This window comes from Schistocerca gregaria, chromosome X (genome assembly GCF_023897955.1).
Source record: "Schistocerca gregaria isolate iqSchGreg1 chromosome X, iqSchGreg1.2, whole genome shotgun sequence".
In the NCBI taxonomy this organism is placed as follows: domain Eukaryota; kingdom Metazoa; phylum Arthropoda; class Insecta; order Orthoptera; family Acrididae; genus Schistocerca; species Schistocerca gregaria.
This window is the reverse complement of record NC_064931.1, coordinates 770,998,252-771,013,871: the sequence shown is the minus strand read 5'-3', so window position 1 is coordinate 771,013,871 and position 15,620 is coordinate 770,998,252. Positions and strand designations below refer to the sequence as shown.

Sequence of the window (15,620 nt, the reverse complement as noted above, 5' to 3'; positions counted from 1 at the left end):
TTTTCTTTTTTTCTGTTGTCTTTGTCAGGATAGTCTTGTAACATCTCCTTCTAGTTGGTCAGTGCTGGAAAATACCAAATCGTCTGTGTGAGCTATTTTTGAGTTTTATTAGGTTTAATATCTTAGGCTGAACAAACAGTGTAACTACAGTACACCAAACCTGATTTCATACTATGGTAAACTTCAGAAAGATTACACTTTTCCTTTGCCACCAGCTGTGCTCCATCTGAATGATATTCTCAACTCTTTACTGCATTTGGCTATCCAGTGGGCATAGTGATTTAGGTTGAAAAATCTACCTGTTTTATGGGTGACAATATTCCATATACAAGGGCTACATATGAGGCTTCCATATGGTTTTGGAACACTGTGTTATATGAATGTGGGTTTATAAACCGGTTACTTGTTTTAGTTTCATAATGAATTATTCATTTGTTTCCTACCTTTTTTCCAGCCATCAGTGTGAAATGTGGCCTGAAAATGATATTGCTGTGCTAGGCATGGTACTGGCACAAGATATATGCAGTCCTTCTTCTGACCTTTGAATCAGTTCACCGAGGGTATTATAGTGAGATCTACAGTTTAACATTGAATGTTAACTATGGTGCAGCAAGCTATATTTCACTTAGTCAGAGCAGTCCCAAAGAAGGGAAGTCATGTTACGTGTCATAAAAAAGCCTGAGAAACAAATTCAAAGCTTTGGATGTACAGTCTGGCACTTAACTGTACATCCACCAAACAATGGATTTCAAGTTAATCCTTTTTTTGTTAATTGATCACCAAAGTGTGTCAAGCACATTTTTAACCAAAATAAATCTTTCGGCATATAAATAGCTTCAAGCATACCCCAAGGAAATGTTGTAGGTTCAGTACAGGATCAGCAAGATTTACAGGGTGTAAAAAAACTGTGTATACAAAATTTTAGAATGTTTAGAGGAGATAAAAAGAAACACTTTTTATGTGTCAAAAAGACCCACTAGGAGTCCACAAAAGTTTTGATGCTAGTAATGATCAAAGACAGTGTTCAAATGGCTGTATTTTGAATATTGTTTTAGAGATGTTGAAGTTCATCCATTTACAGTAATGCATAACTGCCATCTGTGTGCTAATGATAGTCTGATACTATCAGAACAACCAAGTGTTTCACAAAAAACAGGTTGCAGCTTAAGCCAAACTGGCAACCAGCTCTTCTGGAGTGTGTATCAGTGTCTCATACACCAAATGATTCATCTCCACCCACAAAAAGAATCTCTAAGAGGTCAGTAACATCTCTAAACAATACTCAACACACAACATTTTGCACACCACCTCTGAACATCACACATCAAAACTTTCATGAACCTCTAGTGAGGAAACAGTGAACCTGTGACATTTCTGTCACATAACAAAGAGTGTCATTTTATCTTATCTAAAAACTTGAAAAATTTGTATACTTTTTTTTCACCCTATGTACAGGAGTGATTCATGAAGGTGTGCAAATATTTTAATTGTTGTTCTACAAGTGAAAAGAAAGAAAAAAAGTTCACACAAACATAGGTCCACAGATGTTTAGTTATGGAGTTATGGGTAATAAAAGATTTTGCCTGAAATCTAGCAACTTCATTAATAGAAGCCATCACAAAACTGTATCACGTTAAAGTAAAGCACAATTTCTATTTGTGTTGTTGTTATTGATCTTGTGAATCTAGTAAAACATGTCCCAGATGCATATCTGCAGTAATTTTCCAAAAGATCCAGAGAAGCAAAGATGTAATTTCATAAAAGTTTTAATTTATTAACTACTTGGCCCAATTTGTTTTTTAAATTCCACACCATTGCATAAAGTTGTCAACAGAAGTTATAGAGAATTTTGGAAAAATTATGATAATAACTTTAACTGAAACTATATGAATGTGTCAGATAATCTGCTTTTATTAATACCATAGCACACGTGAATTCATGTTAAACCAGAAAATGCGAACCTGAGTGTTAAGGAAGTAGTACAGTGTACATACAATTTCACAATACATTCACGGTAAGTGTTCAAAATGTCTCAGAGTTCAGTGCATTTAGCTGCACGTGCATGAACAGATTTTGTTGCTCGTTTCAGTTTCACAGGGTTGTTCTTAATTTCATATATTATGTTCATAATGTGAGCAAGTAATGCCTCGTGTGTATTGACTTTGTCCTCATAAACTGAACAATATAGAAAACTAACTCATTTCAAGACTAGGAAGTGACTGAAACAACTTACTAACAGTTGCCAACAATGACATAAAAGTTTCTACATTCTTAATGGAAAGTAAACAAATTTACTTGTATAATAATCTTTGCTTCTCTGGATGATCTGGAAAACTACTGCAGATACACGTCTGGGACACATTTTATTAGATTCACCAGAGCAATAGCAAAAAATAAATGGAAATCATGCTTTACTTTAACCTTGTACAATTTTGTGATGGCTTCATATTAGCGAAGTTGCTAAATTTCAGGCATAATCTTTTACTAGTCGTAACTCGTAACTAAACATTTGTGAACCTATGTTTATATGAACTTTTTTCTTTAGTTTTACTTGTAGAAAACCATATCAAAATATTTGCATATCTTCGTGAATCACCCTATATAAATGACTTGGTAGATTACGTTAGAAGTTTCTCGAGGCTCTTGGTGGCCGATGCTGTTGTGCATAGAGAAGTGACAACACTAGAAAATTTCAGGGAGGCAATTGGCCCTCAGTATAAACAGTTGCAATATATTGCTCATAAATATGTGGAAAGACCCATTATTGTCTAATTACACAGTTGCCACTCAGTCACTGAAAGCAGTCACATACCTTAAATATCTCTGAATATGCAGAGTCACGTACAACTAGTCATAGGAGAAGGAGATGTGAAACAGATTTATATGGAAGAATCATCAAGAAATGTAGTCCACCCAGGAAGGAGGTAGCTTACAAAATTTCTGTTCAATTAGTACTTAAGTACTACCCTTGAGGTTGGAACCCTAGGATTGATAGAAAAAAATAGAGAAGATACAAAGAGGGGCTTATTTCACCTCAGATTTGTTTACTTAATGAGGAAGCATCATTAAGATGTTTGTCCAGCTCCAGAGGCAGCCCTTACAGGAGAGATGTTGTGCATGATGGTGTGGTGTACTGTTAAAATTTCAAAAGCTTACAATACAGTCTGTGTATTTTAATCACAAACTGCCTTGAGGCATACATTTGTTGGTGTTCTGTGTAAAGGTGTGTGTGTGTGTGTGTGTGTGTGTGTGTGTGTGTGTGTGTGTGTGAGAGAGAGAGAGAGAGAGAGAGAGAGAGAGAGAGAGAGAGAGAAGCACAGTGTGGCTGAGGATCAAATTTTTTTAATATTTTACCACCTGTTGCATACTTTTCACGAAACAAAATCGTGTTCATCACCCATCAGTTGAGTATGGGCACTGATGACATTTGGTGTTGAGTGCCCTATATTTACCTCCACCACTGCCATCCCAAGAGCTTACAACAACAACAACAATAATAATAATAATAATAATAATAGGATAGATTGTTACTCACCTCATAGAGGAGGCATTGAGTGGCAAGTTTAAAAGTAGACTAAACTACCAGGCACATTCCTGCTCCAGATTTAGAAAAAACACACACACATTCATACACGTACAACTTTTTGGCCACTGTCATCTCCATGTACTGAGACCTGACTGAAATGAGTAGGAATCTCGGGCAGGTGGTGTGGGGGTACAGAAGCAACAAGAGGGAGAAGATGAGGAGGGAGAGTGAGGAAAGGATGGGGGAAGATGCTGTAGTGCTGCCTGTAAGAGTCTGCAGGAATGTGGTAGGGATAGGATGATCAGCTGCTAGATGCAGCATCAGGGGGCCATGTTGGAACGGGCGGGGGGTAAGAGAGAAGCTGGGAAGGGGAATATATTGTGTACATACACTAAGGGGAATATATAGTAGACATACACTGAGGTGACAGAATTCATGGGATAGCGAATATGCACATATACAGATGGCGATAGTGTCATGTACTTGAGGTATAAAAGGGCAGTGCATTGGTGGAGCTGTCATTTGTGCTCATGTGATCCATGTGAAAAGGTTTCCGACATGATTATGTTCACATGACAGGAATTACAGAGTTTGAACGCAGAATGGTTGGTTGAGATCAACACATGGCACTTCCATTTCAGAAATTGTAAGGGAAATACCAAATTTCAGGGTCAGCCGCGGTGGCCGAGCGGTTCTACGCGCTTCAGTCCGGAACCGCGCGACTGCTACGGTCGCAGGTTCGAATCCTGCCTAGGGCATGGATGTGTGTGATGTCCTTAGGTTAGTTAGGTTTAAGTAGTTCTAAGTTCTAGAGGACTGATGACCTCAGATGCTAAGTCCCATAGTGCTCAGAGCCATTTGAACCATTTTTTTAAACCAAATTTCAGGCATTACCTCTCACCATGGACAAAGCAGTGACCAACAGCCTTCACTTAATGACCAGGAACAGTGGTGCTTGCATAGAGTTTTCAGTACTAACAGACAAGCAAAACTGCATGAAGTAATTGCAGAAATCAATGTGGGATGTGAAATGGATGTACCCATTAGGATGGTGCAGCAAAATTTGGCATTAATGGGCTAGGGTATCAGGCAACTGATGGGTGTGCCTTTGCCCACAAACAGATTTCCCACACCATATTCTCACACACCTCTAATCCACCCACCACCCACTCTAAAACCAGCTACAAAGGGATGTCCCCCACCCCAAAAGTCACTGTGTATCATCCTGGACTGGAGCAAATGAATCGTGTCCTTCGCCAGTGTATTGACTACTTATCTTCATGCCCTGAATTGTGGAACTTCCAACCCACGATACTTCCCACCCCTCTTAAAATAGTATTCTACTGCCTATCCAACTTACACAACATCCTGCCCCACCCACACTCCCAATCCCTAGCCACAAGGGTCATATCCCTGTGGAAGACTCAGCTACACAACGTGTCCAGTTCACTTACCCAGTATATACTACAGTGGTTCTGCCACATGTTGATCCTATTGTGTCAGAGGCATGACTTCCTGTGAAAGCACCAATGTCATACTAGCTCTTGCAATTTCTGCACAGCATTTTATGCGAACATGGTCACACACAACTGCTTGAGAGCACAGTTGATCACCCAATGGCAGAACATGCTGCTGAGTACAACATGCTAGACTTTAAAGTGCTGCTTCAATGTCGGTGCCACCTAGCTCCCCCTTGAACACTAGCTTTTCGAAATAATGCTGATGACTTGTAACATGGTATTCACTCACATAATCCTCCAGGCTTCAGTCTCCACTAAGCCACCTCACCTACACGCTCTACTCAACAGCCTCATCTTCCTTTGTATTGTCTTCCCTTCCCTCTCCATTCCCTCATGTCGTCATCTTTGTGCACCTACTGCCTCTGCCTCCCACATTCCAATCCCACACATGTGCTGCATCTTCCTTGAGCTGCCAACTACCCTTTCTCCTACCTCTCCTCCCACTTCCTGCCTCTTTCTCCCTCTTCCCACCCCCACCTGACACAAGAACCTCAGTCCACCTACTGAACTGCTGTCCTGGCTTTGTATATTCAGCAGTCAGCACAATGTAGCTAGCTCATAAAATGGTTCATCGAAAAGCTAGCAATTTTTTCATTCTTTTTTGTGTGCCTGTCAGTGACTCAGTGCTTTCAACTGTTTGGTGAGTGGTCTCCTTTACTCATAAATTAACATGTTAGAAAGCCCTGTGTATCAACTCCATTCCCATCATCTACCAATAGGCACTATGAATTTGAAGCAAGTAGACATTGTGTATCCCACGATTTTATTATGAGGTCTTAGTTATTTCAAGATATTCCACTATCCTGTCACAAGACGAAAATTTTGCCCGTTTTGCAGATGATATAAGTATAAAAAATAGTGTAGTTCTCTTGCTGGAAAGTCAGTTAATGAAATATTCAAAAACGGTAATAGATGGTTTGAAGCAAATGGATCATCATTAAATTTTTATGCCTACCAGCATGTACAGTTCAGTACTTTTCATTGAAGCCGTAACCATTGTCTTTGCACAAGATAAAATAAAAGAAGTAATAGTTTTTAGTTTTAATGACTACTGATAAATCACAACCTGAATTGGAAAACCAGCACCCTAGAATTAATGAAGGGACTTATTTCAGCTACATTTGCATCTACTTACAGTTATAGAGGATTTAAAAATGAAGAAATCAGTTTATTTCACTTATTTATATCCAATAAAGAATTACCGAATCATTTTTTGGAGAGCTATCCTTACAGGGATAACATTTTCAGACTACAGAACTAGGTTGTAGACAGTATTTCTAGAACACCCTGCAATGAACTGTTTAAAAATACCCAGTTTTTTGGAAACAGTATTACACTACATGTATTCATTAATGTCTTTTGTTGTTGCCTGCATCCCACCAAACTTGTACAAAGCTTGCAGGGGTTTAACATTAGTACAGAAAGGAGTAAGATACATGCATGCACATGTGCATAACAACTTGCCAGAGTATATTGAATGTGTTGTCTGTAATATAGTGGAGTTCAAGAGTGAATTAAATAAAACTCTTTCCAAAGACTTTTAAAAGTAGTGTATCATATAATTAATATTAGCAATGTAATACAGTAAAACTCCAGCTAACCAAACTAAGGGGCGGGGGGGGGGGGGGGGGGGGGACGGTTTAGGACAACAGTTTTTTCAATTAAACTGTTAACATCTAATGTGTACTGCAGTATTTTGTTTTGTAATTACAGTATGTATTTATGAAAGGTTTTTAAGTCAAACAAATTCTAAAATCTCTTTGTACACTAAGCTTAACATTCTTTATTAAGGTTAAAATTACAATACACAATTATACAGTATATTGTACTTAATAATTTATAGGGGATGAATTACTCATCCCTCCAAACGTTTTCTATTGGTGATGTCACACCATTCAAAATTTTTGTGGAACCACATGAGCATCATCAGCAACAACTCTGTGGGATTCTGCAGCGAGCTTAATATATACTCCATGACAGAGCACTATGTACCGACACGGTTGAACAGTGCTCATGACAACGCACCTTTGAAATACATACTTAGATGCTATACGCCAAATAAGTAAAAAATAAATTCATTTGGACATTAGCCAGCATTGACTCACTGCATTGTTCAACAAATCTTGCAGTAACCCAAAATAACAACAAATGTACTATAATTTCTGTGTTGTTCTATATCCAGTAGGTTGTTGAAAGATAATGAATTCTTAATTTAGGGTTACCTCTAGTGCTTCAAAACCATTGTCAGTCGGCACACTGTCATTTGCTTTGAGCTCTTCAGTTCTGTCAATATTTGATTGCAACGCTGTTTCGTGGTCTGTGATTTCTGGCGAATTGTCTGTGGCATCGTATTCATCCACTATGCACTTTTCCATGTCTTTGCACCCAGAAATTTGCCATTTCTGTCAGGTGTTCATAATATTGTGAGTTGTCTCCTTCAAGCCCATCACACAGTTTTCTTCAACACCTGTGAAGAGGTTCTGCTTTCACTTTATCCAAGGCTTGCACACATTGATAAATTATGTGTTTGATAGTTACTGCTTTCATTCATGTTTCCATTTTGCATATCACTATCCTGTAAGATGATTTCCGAAATGTCACTATTACTCCCCAATGCAGTGGATAAATGAGACAGGTAAAATGTAAGGGAAGGAAATGCACAGCAATATTGCAACATTTTTTACTTCAGTGTTGCACAGGCAAATGTCAATAAGATCACATTTTTGGACAGCTCTTCTTCAGTTAAAAGCTTTTCAACCTCCAGTTTAGACTTATCACTAAACCATGTGGCTTAGAATTCACAAGACATCCAAAAAGTGTCTTGGCTTCCATTAAAAACTGGTAGTGCATTTCGGGCAACATCCTCCAATGTTTGATGATTTTTCAACTTCACGATGCGCATTGGAGCAGTTTGTGCGTGCCAGAAGTGTTTTATGCTAAGATAATAGTTCTCCATTCTTTCCTCTTTTTGTGTCCTAATGCAGAACTTTCTTTTGAGGTTTCTAAGGGTTTTGAAGGCATCATCTTGAAATTAGCACTTGTGATATCGGTATTGTGTATTTGATCCTTAGTGTAGCCTTTGCTATAGTCTTCAAACTCTGTTTTGAAAACAACAGCCATGGATGGGTCTGCGTATAAGTTTTCTCCACATATATTCAATTGTTAAATGCTTTATCAGTTTTTAAACCTCTCTAACCACATAGAGCTGCAGAAAAAAATCTTTACCCTCCTCGCCAGACAAGTCTGTTAACTCTTTGGCTTTTTCTTGCAGTATCGGGCCAGTCAAAGACATGCCTTTTTCTTGTTGTTGGGTGAACCAGATATAAAGAGCTTCGTCTACTTTTTGAAAGTTGGATGTTTTAGTGGTTTTTCTGAGGGTTTTTCACAGCTTGTTCTAGAAATTTAGCTTTACATGTCACTGATTCTGAAATGATAGAAACGTCATCTCTGTAATTGGTTGCAACAGTTTGCAGTGAATGTCCTTTTTCACTATCTTTGAAAGTAGGTAATTTATTAGTGAAAGTAATCATAACACACATTCACTTGGTCACTGTACCATGAAAATACACACACAATGGAAATAAACACTCGTGTGGATGCACTGATTTTTTACAGTGTAGCTATGTTTATACTGGTGAGTTGGTGGCTGGGGAAGCAACTGAAGGGTGGGAGTTCACCTCTCTCTGCTAGCCTCACTCTGACTCACTCTCACTGTCGCCCTCGAATTTCTTCCGTGCAGTACAGTATTATATTTTGGAGTTGCTGTTTTCGGACACATTTCCGATATCACAGGTTTTGGGTGATCCAAGTTTGGATAACTGGGGTTTTACTGTATTGTAATGTTACATAAAGTTAAGTCCTTCTATTATATTGTATTATTTTGTATTGAAGTCAGAAGTATATGCTTGATTTCTTTCCATATACCAGGGTCTTCTGTTCCTAGCATCCATTAAATAGGATTCGTGTAATGTAAAATAGATGTCATTTTGACTTAAGTGAAAAATCTTAAGGTCTTCTCAATAATCACACTGTACTTGTTACAACTGAATTAAAATGGCTGATTTACATATATAATACTTTTGCTGCATGTTGTATTCTTATTTCAATCTCTGGGTATGTACTAGATGTAAAATTGTACGTGATGGCTCATCATTTGAAGGTGGTATTATCTTTTCATCATCATCTATTCCATTATCACATTACCGTGTAAAGTATTGTGTACCACATTGTTTTCCACCCACATAGTCACTTGTTACAAATTATACTAGTTTTATAATTGTAGGTGTCCTTGAAAGAAATATTATTTTCAGTTTGACTAATACATGGTGTTCTGTTATGCGCCAGAGCTAAATGTGTAAATATACATAGTCACCACTACCCTTCATTGGGTCATATACACTTATGAGCCAAAACATTATGACCACATGTTTAATAGTGTGTTGCTCCAGTTTCCAAACACAGTACAACAAAGATGCTTCTCGGTATGGGTTCTACATAACTATTGATGTCGTAGGGTCAGCATAGGAACACATAGTGGTTGTGTGATATGGACTCCATGTTCCGTGGTGGCCTTTGAATGATGTAATCCGAAACACTTTTGCCTGCACCAGCATTGTACTTTGTCATCAGATCTGCCACAGATTGCTGTCTATCCTGGATCACACAATGGGAGATCCTCCAACCTCTATGTTTTGTGATGAGATGTGGTCATCCAATACCATGTGGCGTACTCGTGGTTTCACCATTCTTCACCCACTTTCCATGGGTACTCGTGACAGTATTATGCCAACAGGTGACCAGCTTCACCATTTCAGAGGTTCTCGTTTCCAACCGGAGCACCACATCAATGTGCCCTTTGTCAGAACTGCTTATATCAGCATATTTTCACATTTGTGACCCGTATCTTCACTATAATGGCTGCCCATTCATCTCTCTTTCAGTTACATTCTTTCCTTATTGCGCCACGTGCCTGTAACACCACCAGAAGGGATTCAGCTTTGCGGTAGGCAGTGGTCATAATGCTTTGGCTCATCAGTGTATGCTTTGTTAGCTGTGTTGTATACGTGCTTTGCAAGGTTCAGTGATGAACTGCAAGTAGGGCATCACATTGAGAGCTGTTTTTCAAATTCCAAGAACAAGTCTTAAATTATGATTCTAAAACCAGTTTTTACTTTCGCCTCTTTGCCTGTCCTTTTATAAACACACAATGCAGAGGCGAAATTAGTGAAATAATGACATGCAGGGACACTTAAAAACAGTCTATTCACCTAGCCACTTAAAAAAGTGGCAAATAAAAAGTTGGTAATGTTACATTACATAGTATGTTATACAGTGGTAAGTGAAGTTTAAATGTAGGTGCATGTATATATAAATGCTGTGTCCATAAGCTCTCACACTAACTGTTTCAGTGTATTGACAGGCTTTTAGGAAATATCTAATACTACACATTGTGAATAGAACTTGTTCATGGGTTTCAAGTCAACTTTAAAATATTAATATGCTCATGTGCTAATGTGCATTGCCTGCATCAGTACATGGCCTTAAATCCTCACTAATTTCCTACATTTGTTTTTTATCACTAAATAATTAACTATAAATGTCACAGATTTGCATAAAAATTACCTTTTGTTTATTTTCTTTAGCTGGCTGATTTTGGTTTGGCTAGAGCAAAGTCTGTTCCTACAAAAACATACTCAAATGAAGTCGTAACACTTTGGTACCGCCCACCAGATGTGCTTCTCGGTTCTACAGAGTATTCAACTCAGATTGATATGTGGTAAGTAAGGTGTTCCAAATCATGTATTGACTATATTGTTTTATATCATAGCAAACTTAAAAGGACTTTAATGGTTTTGTGAAGTAGATTACCTTGTTCCTTGCATTGTTAGTGGAAGCAGCAAAACTGTCAGAAACCAAAAAGATTTTTTACGATGTGGCCCGTCATGGAAGAGGAACTTATTAATTTCATACACAGTCACACATCAATGTTGCAGTGACATTCATTTGCTGAAAGTTACATTATAAAATAGTAGGTTAATGAAACAAATCTTATGTTGGACTGTGAAAGCTCTTTTTATTGAGTGATCTGTTAGATAACAAAAAACTTTATTTGTCTCTATTTGTAAGGAAATCGCAAGAGAACAAAATAAGACAATGACACAAAGTTTGTGCTGACTATGTCATAGCTTTACACGCAATCAAATTGTACTTTTGACTGTAAGCTACCTTCATTTGCAAATGCTGGTTCATATTACAGTGTGGTGATAAAGAGTAGAATTGGTTAAGAAAGGAGTGTGTGGAAATCACTAACTAGAAAAAGAGATAGGAAGATAACAAGAAACAACTTAAATGGTACTAGACGCAGGAGAGGAAATCGTGGCAGTCCACATAAAACCAGACAGAATGATAATGTTAAAAAAAAAAAAAAAAAAAAAAAAGGTAATCAAACAAGTAGAGGAGACCACTGACCCACTAGTTTTGATAAACTACAACGTACTAGCGAGAAGACGGGGTGGGGTCACTCTTGTGAAAGAGTGTAGATCATTACATTCCAGGTTTTGAAAAAATATAAATATCAAACTTCATGACAGACAAACTGTTTTGTACCAGGTGGAACAGAACATTTAAAAAGGGGAAAATTTTCTTTTACATATCAAGCCTGCCAAGTTTCCATACCAAGTTTCCAGCAAATTGGACAGTGAATGAATTTCATCAACTGCAGATACACATGAAGAGGAAAGCCCTTGCTAAGTCAGGTTGTGACCATGTTGTGTGTGAGGCCTGCATTCAGATGTGTCAGTTTCATTGCACCCATATTGGAATCACACTTTTTTGCTGTGTTTTACTCATTAACAAGGCAGTGAAAAATACCACGAAATGTTTATATAAATATATTGAATGAAACGAATTTTACACATAGAGGCATACTACCCTTTGGTAGAGTCAGGATAGTGGCTTTACTTTCAGTATGACATACACAGCAAGATGTTGCTGATAGGTTACATGTCTGTCAAGTGGTGTGTCTTAAGGTGTGGAGAAAGTACAGAGAGATGGGAAATATGGACAATCGGCCTTGCAATGGTCGTCCTCATATGGTAACACCAATGCAGAATGGTTTCCTCCAACTGTCAGCTCGCAGGCACCCAACATCATCTGCCAGAAATATTGAAAATTACTTATCCTGAGCAACAGGGACTTGTATCTTAAACCAAGCAGTGCATAGAAGATTGCATCAGCATCTTCTTCATTCAAGAAGACCAGTGAGAAATTTTGCACTGAACCAACGGAACAGACGCAATTGAAGAATGTGGGCTCTTGCACATCAACATAGATAGGACCATTGCAGAATAGAGTATTTTCCTGTTTGCTGATGAAACCAGGATTGGTTTATGACTGGACACTACACATGTTAGGGTTTGGAGATGCACTAGATGACACCAGGAACACCAATAGGTTCAGGAAGTCCATATGTTTGTAGGTGGAAATGTAATGTTCTGGGCAGCAGTAATGATGGGATGGCAGACCCCTCTAATTTCCATCTACGGCAATTTCACTGGGTCCAGTACCTCCAAGAGGTCGTACAAATAATTGTAAGGTCCTACAGGTGCGAAGTCGGTATCAACTTCGTCCTAGTCGATGACAATGTGAGACCGCACCATACTCGTAACAGTTTTCAGTATCTTAAAAGATGCAACATCAACCAAATGCATTGGCCAGCACAGTCCCCAGGCATGAATGCAATTGAGCATGCATGGGACCTGTTGAAGATGGCCATTGCAGTGTCCGAATCCACCTGACAGTCTTCAGGACCTCACTGAAGCTGTCATTGAGGAGTGGGACCACATACCCAAAAATAAACTTTATGGTCTTATCCAGAAAATGCCTCTCAGAGTGGAGGGACTCATCCATGTGTGAGGAACACATACTCACTACTAAAGACTGATGATGATGATAATGATGAGAGAGAAATGTTCTCTGTTTCTGTTTTTAAGATTTACACTTAGGAGAGATCCGGCTTTGTTCTTTAATGATTTTTTTCTAATTAACCAAAATTGTTCTTGTTTTCAGAAGGAATTATACTTTTTTGTTAATAAGGTATTGCACAAGAATCAGTGGGTGTACTATAAGAAGTTATTGTAGTAAACTCTGTCATATTCCAAACTTTTTTTGAGGTGTGTGTACCTCTCTTAGGGATCATGAGGAAAAGATCGAGAGATTAGGGCATGTACAGAGGAATGTAAACAAGCTCTGTACTGGGGTATCTGAAGTATTTATGTAGATGTATACAGGTAAGTATAGAGTATACTACCGCTTTTGCACTTTGACAATGTATGTTCTTTTCATAATAAACTCTAACATTTTTACTCCTCCAAATGTTTACAACTTAAAGAAACATCCCAAATAGTGGACAATGCTTTTGCTTTGCCACAACTGCCTCCATAAGACACAGGAAGTGTTAAAGAGCTATACTAATCTATAACCAGTCAACAGTCACTTGCAGCTAATGGAGTTCGCTCAGGGAATAGGCCACATTCATGCCCCCAGCACCCCAGATATGACAAATAGGGTGGAGATTATGTGATCTAGGTCAGACAGCTAAACTGCATGTCAATGGAATGGTCATCAAAACATTCCTACATAGTATGCGAACATTGGTTTCATTATTGCTTTTCTTTCAATACAGGTTTCCAGCTCGATTCGATTGGTTAATGAATGGGGAATATGATGTGCCTGTACACTTTCAAATATTTACCAGCAGTCCTTATCACACCACCTGTAATAAACATCCCCATTACAAAGATAGTAACCTGTGAATCCTGCTGGGACTTCATTAGCTACCATCACACTTATACCGTGCCATTACTATATGCAATGTGTCTTATGAGAACAAGACAAGTGCTATAACACAATTTCCCAGAAACTTTAACATAGTTTATTTCCTGCATGAAATTCATACAAAGAATTATAACTGTGTGTAACCTGCTTTCACGTGATGCTCATCGTGTACAGAATTTATATGTTCCAATTGTGTCTATGATTGGTATCATCCAAGGGAATGCACCACTCGCTTGTCTGTTATTATTTTAAATTTTTCTTTATTTACCCTTCTGCTTTTTATAGACAAATAAAGTATCTGTAATAGAGGCCTGAGTGCCAAAGTGCTCAGCCTTGCTTCACATATTCCCCACTGCCATGCCACGCTGTCTGTGTAAGGAGGGGGAGGAGGTGAAAACAGCGAACGCACTGCATTTAAATGGCAGAACAGTCGCACTGCATGACTTGGTTTAAGAGTTCATACTTCTCATAACACAGATCACAAGCAAAACAAGTTTTCAGTATTAATTAATTATTTTTGGTGAACTGAAGACGTAATATAATTTTTATCTGGTACAAACTGTTGGCATAGCAACAGCTGCAGGCAATATCACTGGGTTTCGCACTCGAGTTGCCACATAATCGTGACTCATTCAGTCTCATAATCGAAAAAAGATCTTTCGCCCAAATATGTCGATCAAAATGTTGTAGTACTTTTGCAACCTCATTATGAAGACTTAGAAAACCTATCTGAAAAAAGCAATGTAGATATCCTGGACAGTTTTAATGTAAAAAGCTTTGTAATTAAAACTGGAATCACTTTGCAAGTGAGTCAGTTACATTTGCACATGCACAGGGGCACTTTCAATGGAAACAGCAAACAGTCTCAAAAACAGCTCAAAAACAGATGTAAGATTGACAGTGTCCTCGAAACCTTTATGAAACTATCATTGTAATCCTTGCAAGGCCACAATGAATTCTTCAAACCTCGTGCTTTATGTAATGCCAGTGAGCTTAGAGAACTGGATTGTGTTAGTCAGAATGTGTCCTTTCTACAGTGCAATTTTTGCATCCCCATCAAATAAGAAGTAAGTTTCCTTGCAATATCTTATTGTGGGCAGCATGCAGTCAAGTCTACTTAAAATATAAAGTGTGCAATCCATTCCGGATGTTCTAATTTTTGTTCCTGCACTCCTTTTTCCTTCATAAATCCAACAAAAGTGAGATTTAAATAAAAAAAATCATTCCAGGCATGCCACTTGACTTAAGCAACTCACTTTGCAGTGATCTATGAAGTCTCCACATTCTTCGTTCTTTTCCATCGAATGTTGTTGCAACTGAAAGTGGAATAATGGATGCGACTTCATAAATTTTACTATTTGTACCACTAATTTCTTCGAGTGCTCCATGCCTGCAAATTTACTACAAACTGCTTCTCGATGTACAGAACAATGAATCGCAGCTGTTGATCATTGTAATTTTTTGCTCTTTCATTGTCATCTAAAGGTTTGAATTATTTCTACGTGGTACTATAATATCATTTTATAGCAAAAAAGGAATACCTGTTGCTTATGTGAATTGAGAATTCTCTTCCCTCTCTTCTGTCATTCCTGTTCATTTTAAAGGACTGTGGTGATAGATTGCTGAACTGGCTCTATTTGTGCAAACAGCCATCGGTCCTGTGAACATCCTTCATACCACGGACAAATAGCAAAGGGCAAAAAGCGCTGGTGCCACGATCCTTCAGAACTCAAAGTTGT

The 15,620-nt window shown here is 38.2% G+C and overlaps 1 protein-coding gene across 3 annotated transcripts in view; it reads left to right on the top strand.

Moving 5' to 3' along the window:
- Nucleotides 1-15,620, top strand: part of LOC126297836 (cyclin-dependent kinase 17-like) — a 162,309-nt gene that overhangs the window by 107,581 nt on the left and 39,108 nt on the right. For all 3 annotated transcript variants that reach the window (XM_049989087.1, XM_049989086.1, XM_049989088.1), the window contains one exon: nt 10,689-10,822. In XM_049989087.1, coding sequence (XP_049845044.1) covers nt 10,689-10,822 — 134 coding nt within the window. The remainder of the gene's footprint in view (nt 1-10,688; nt 10,823-15,620) is intronic.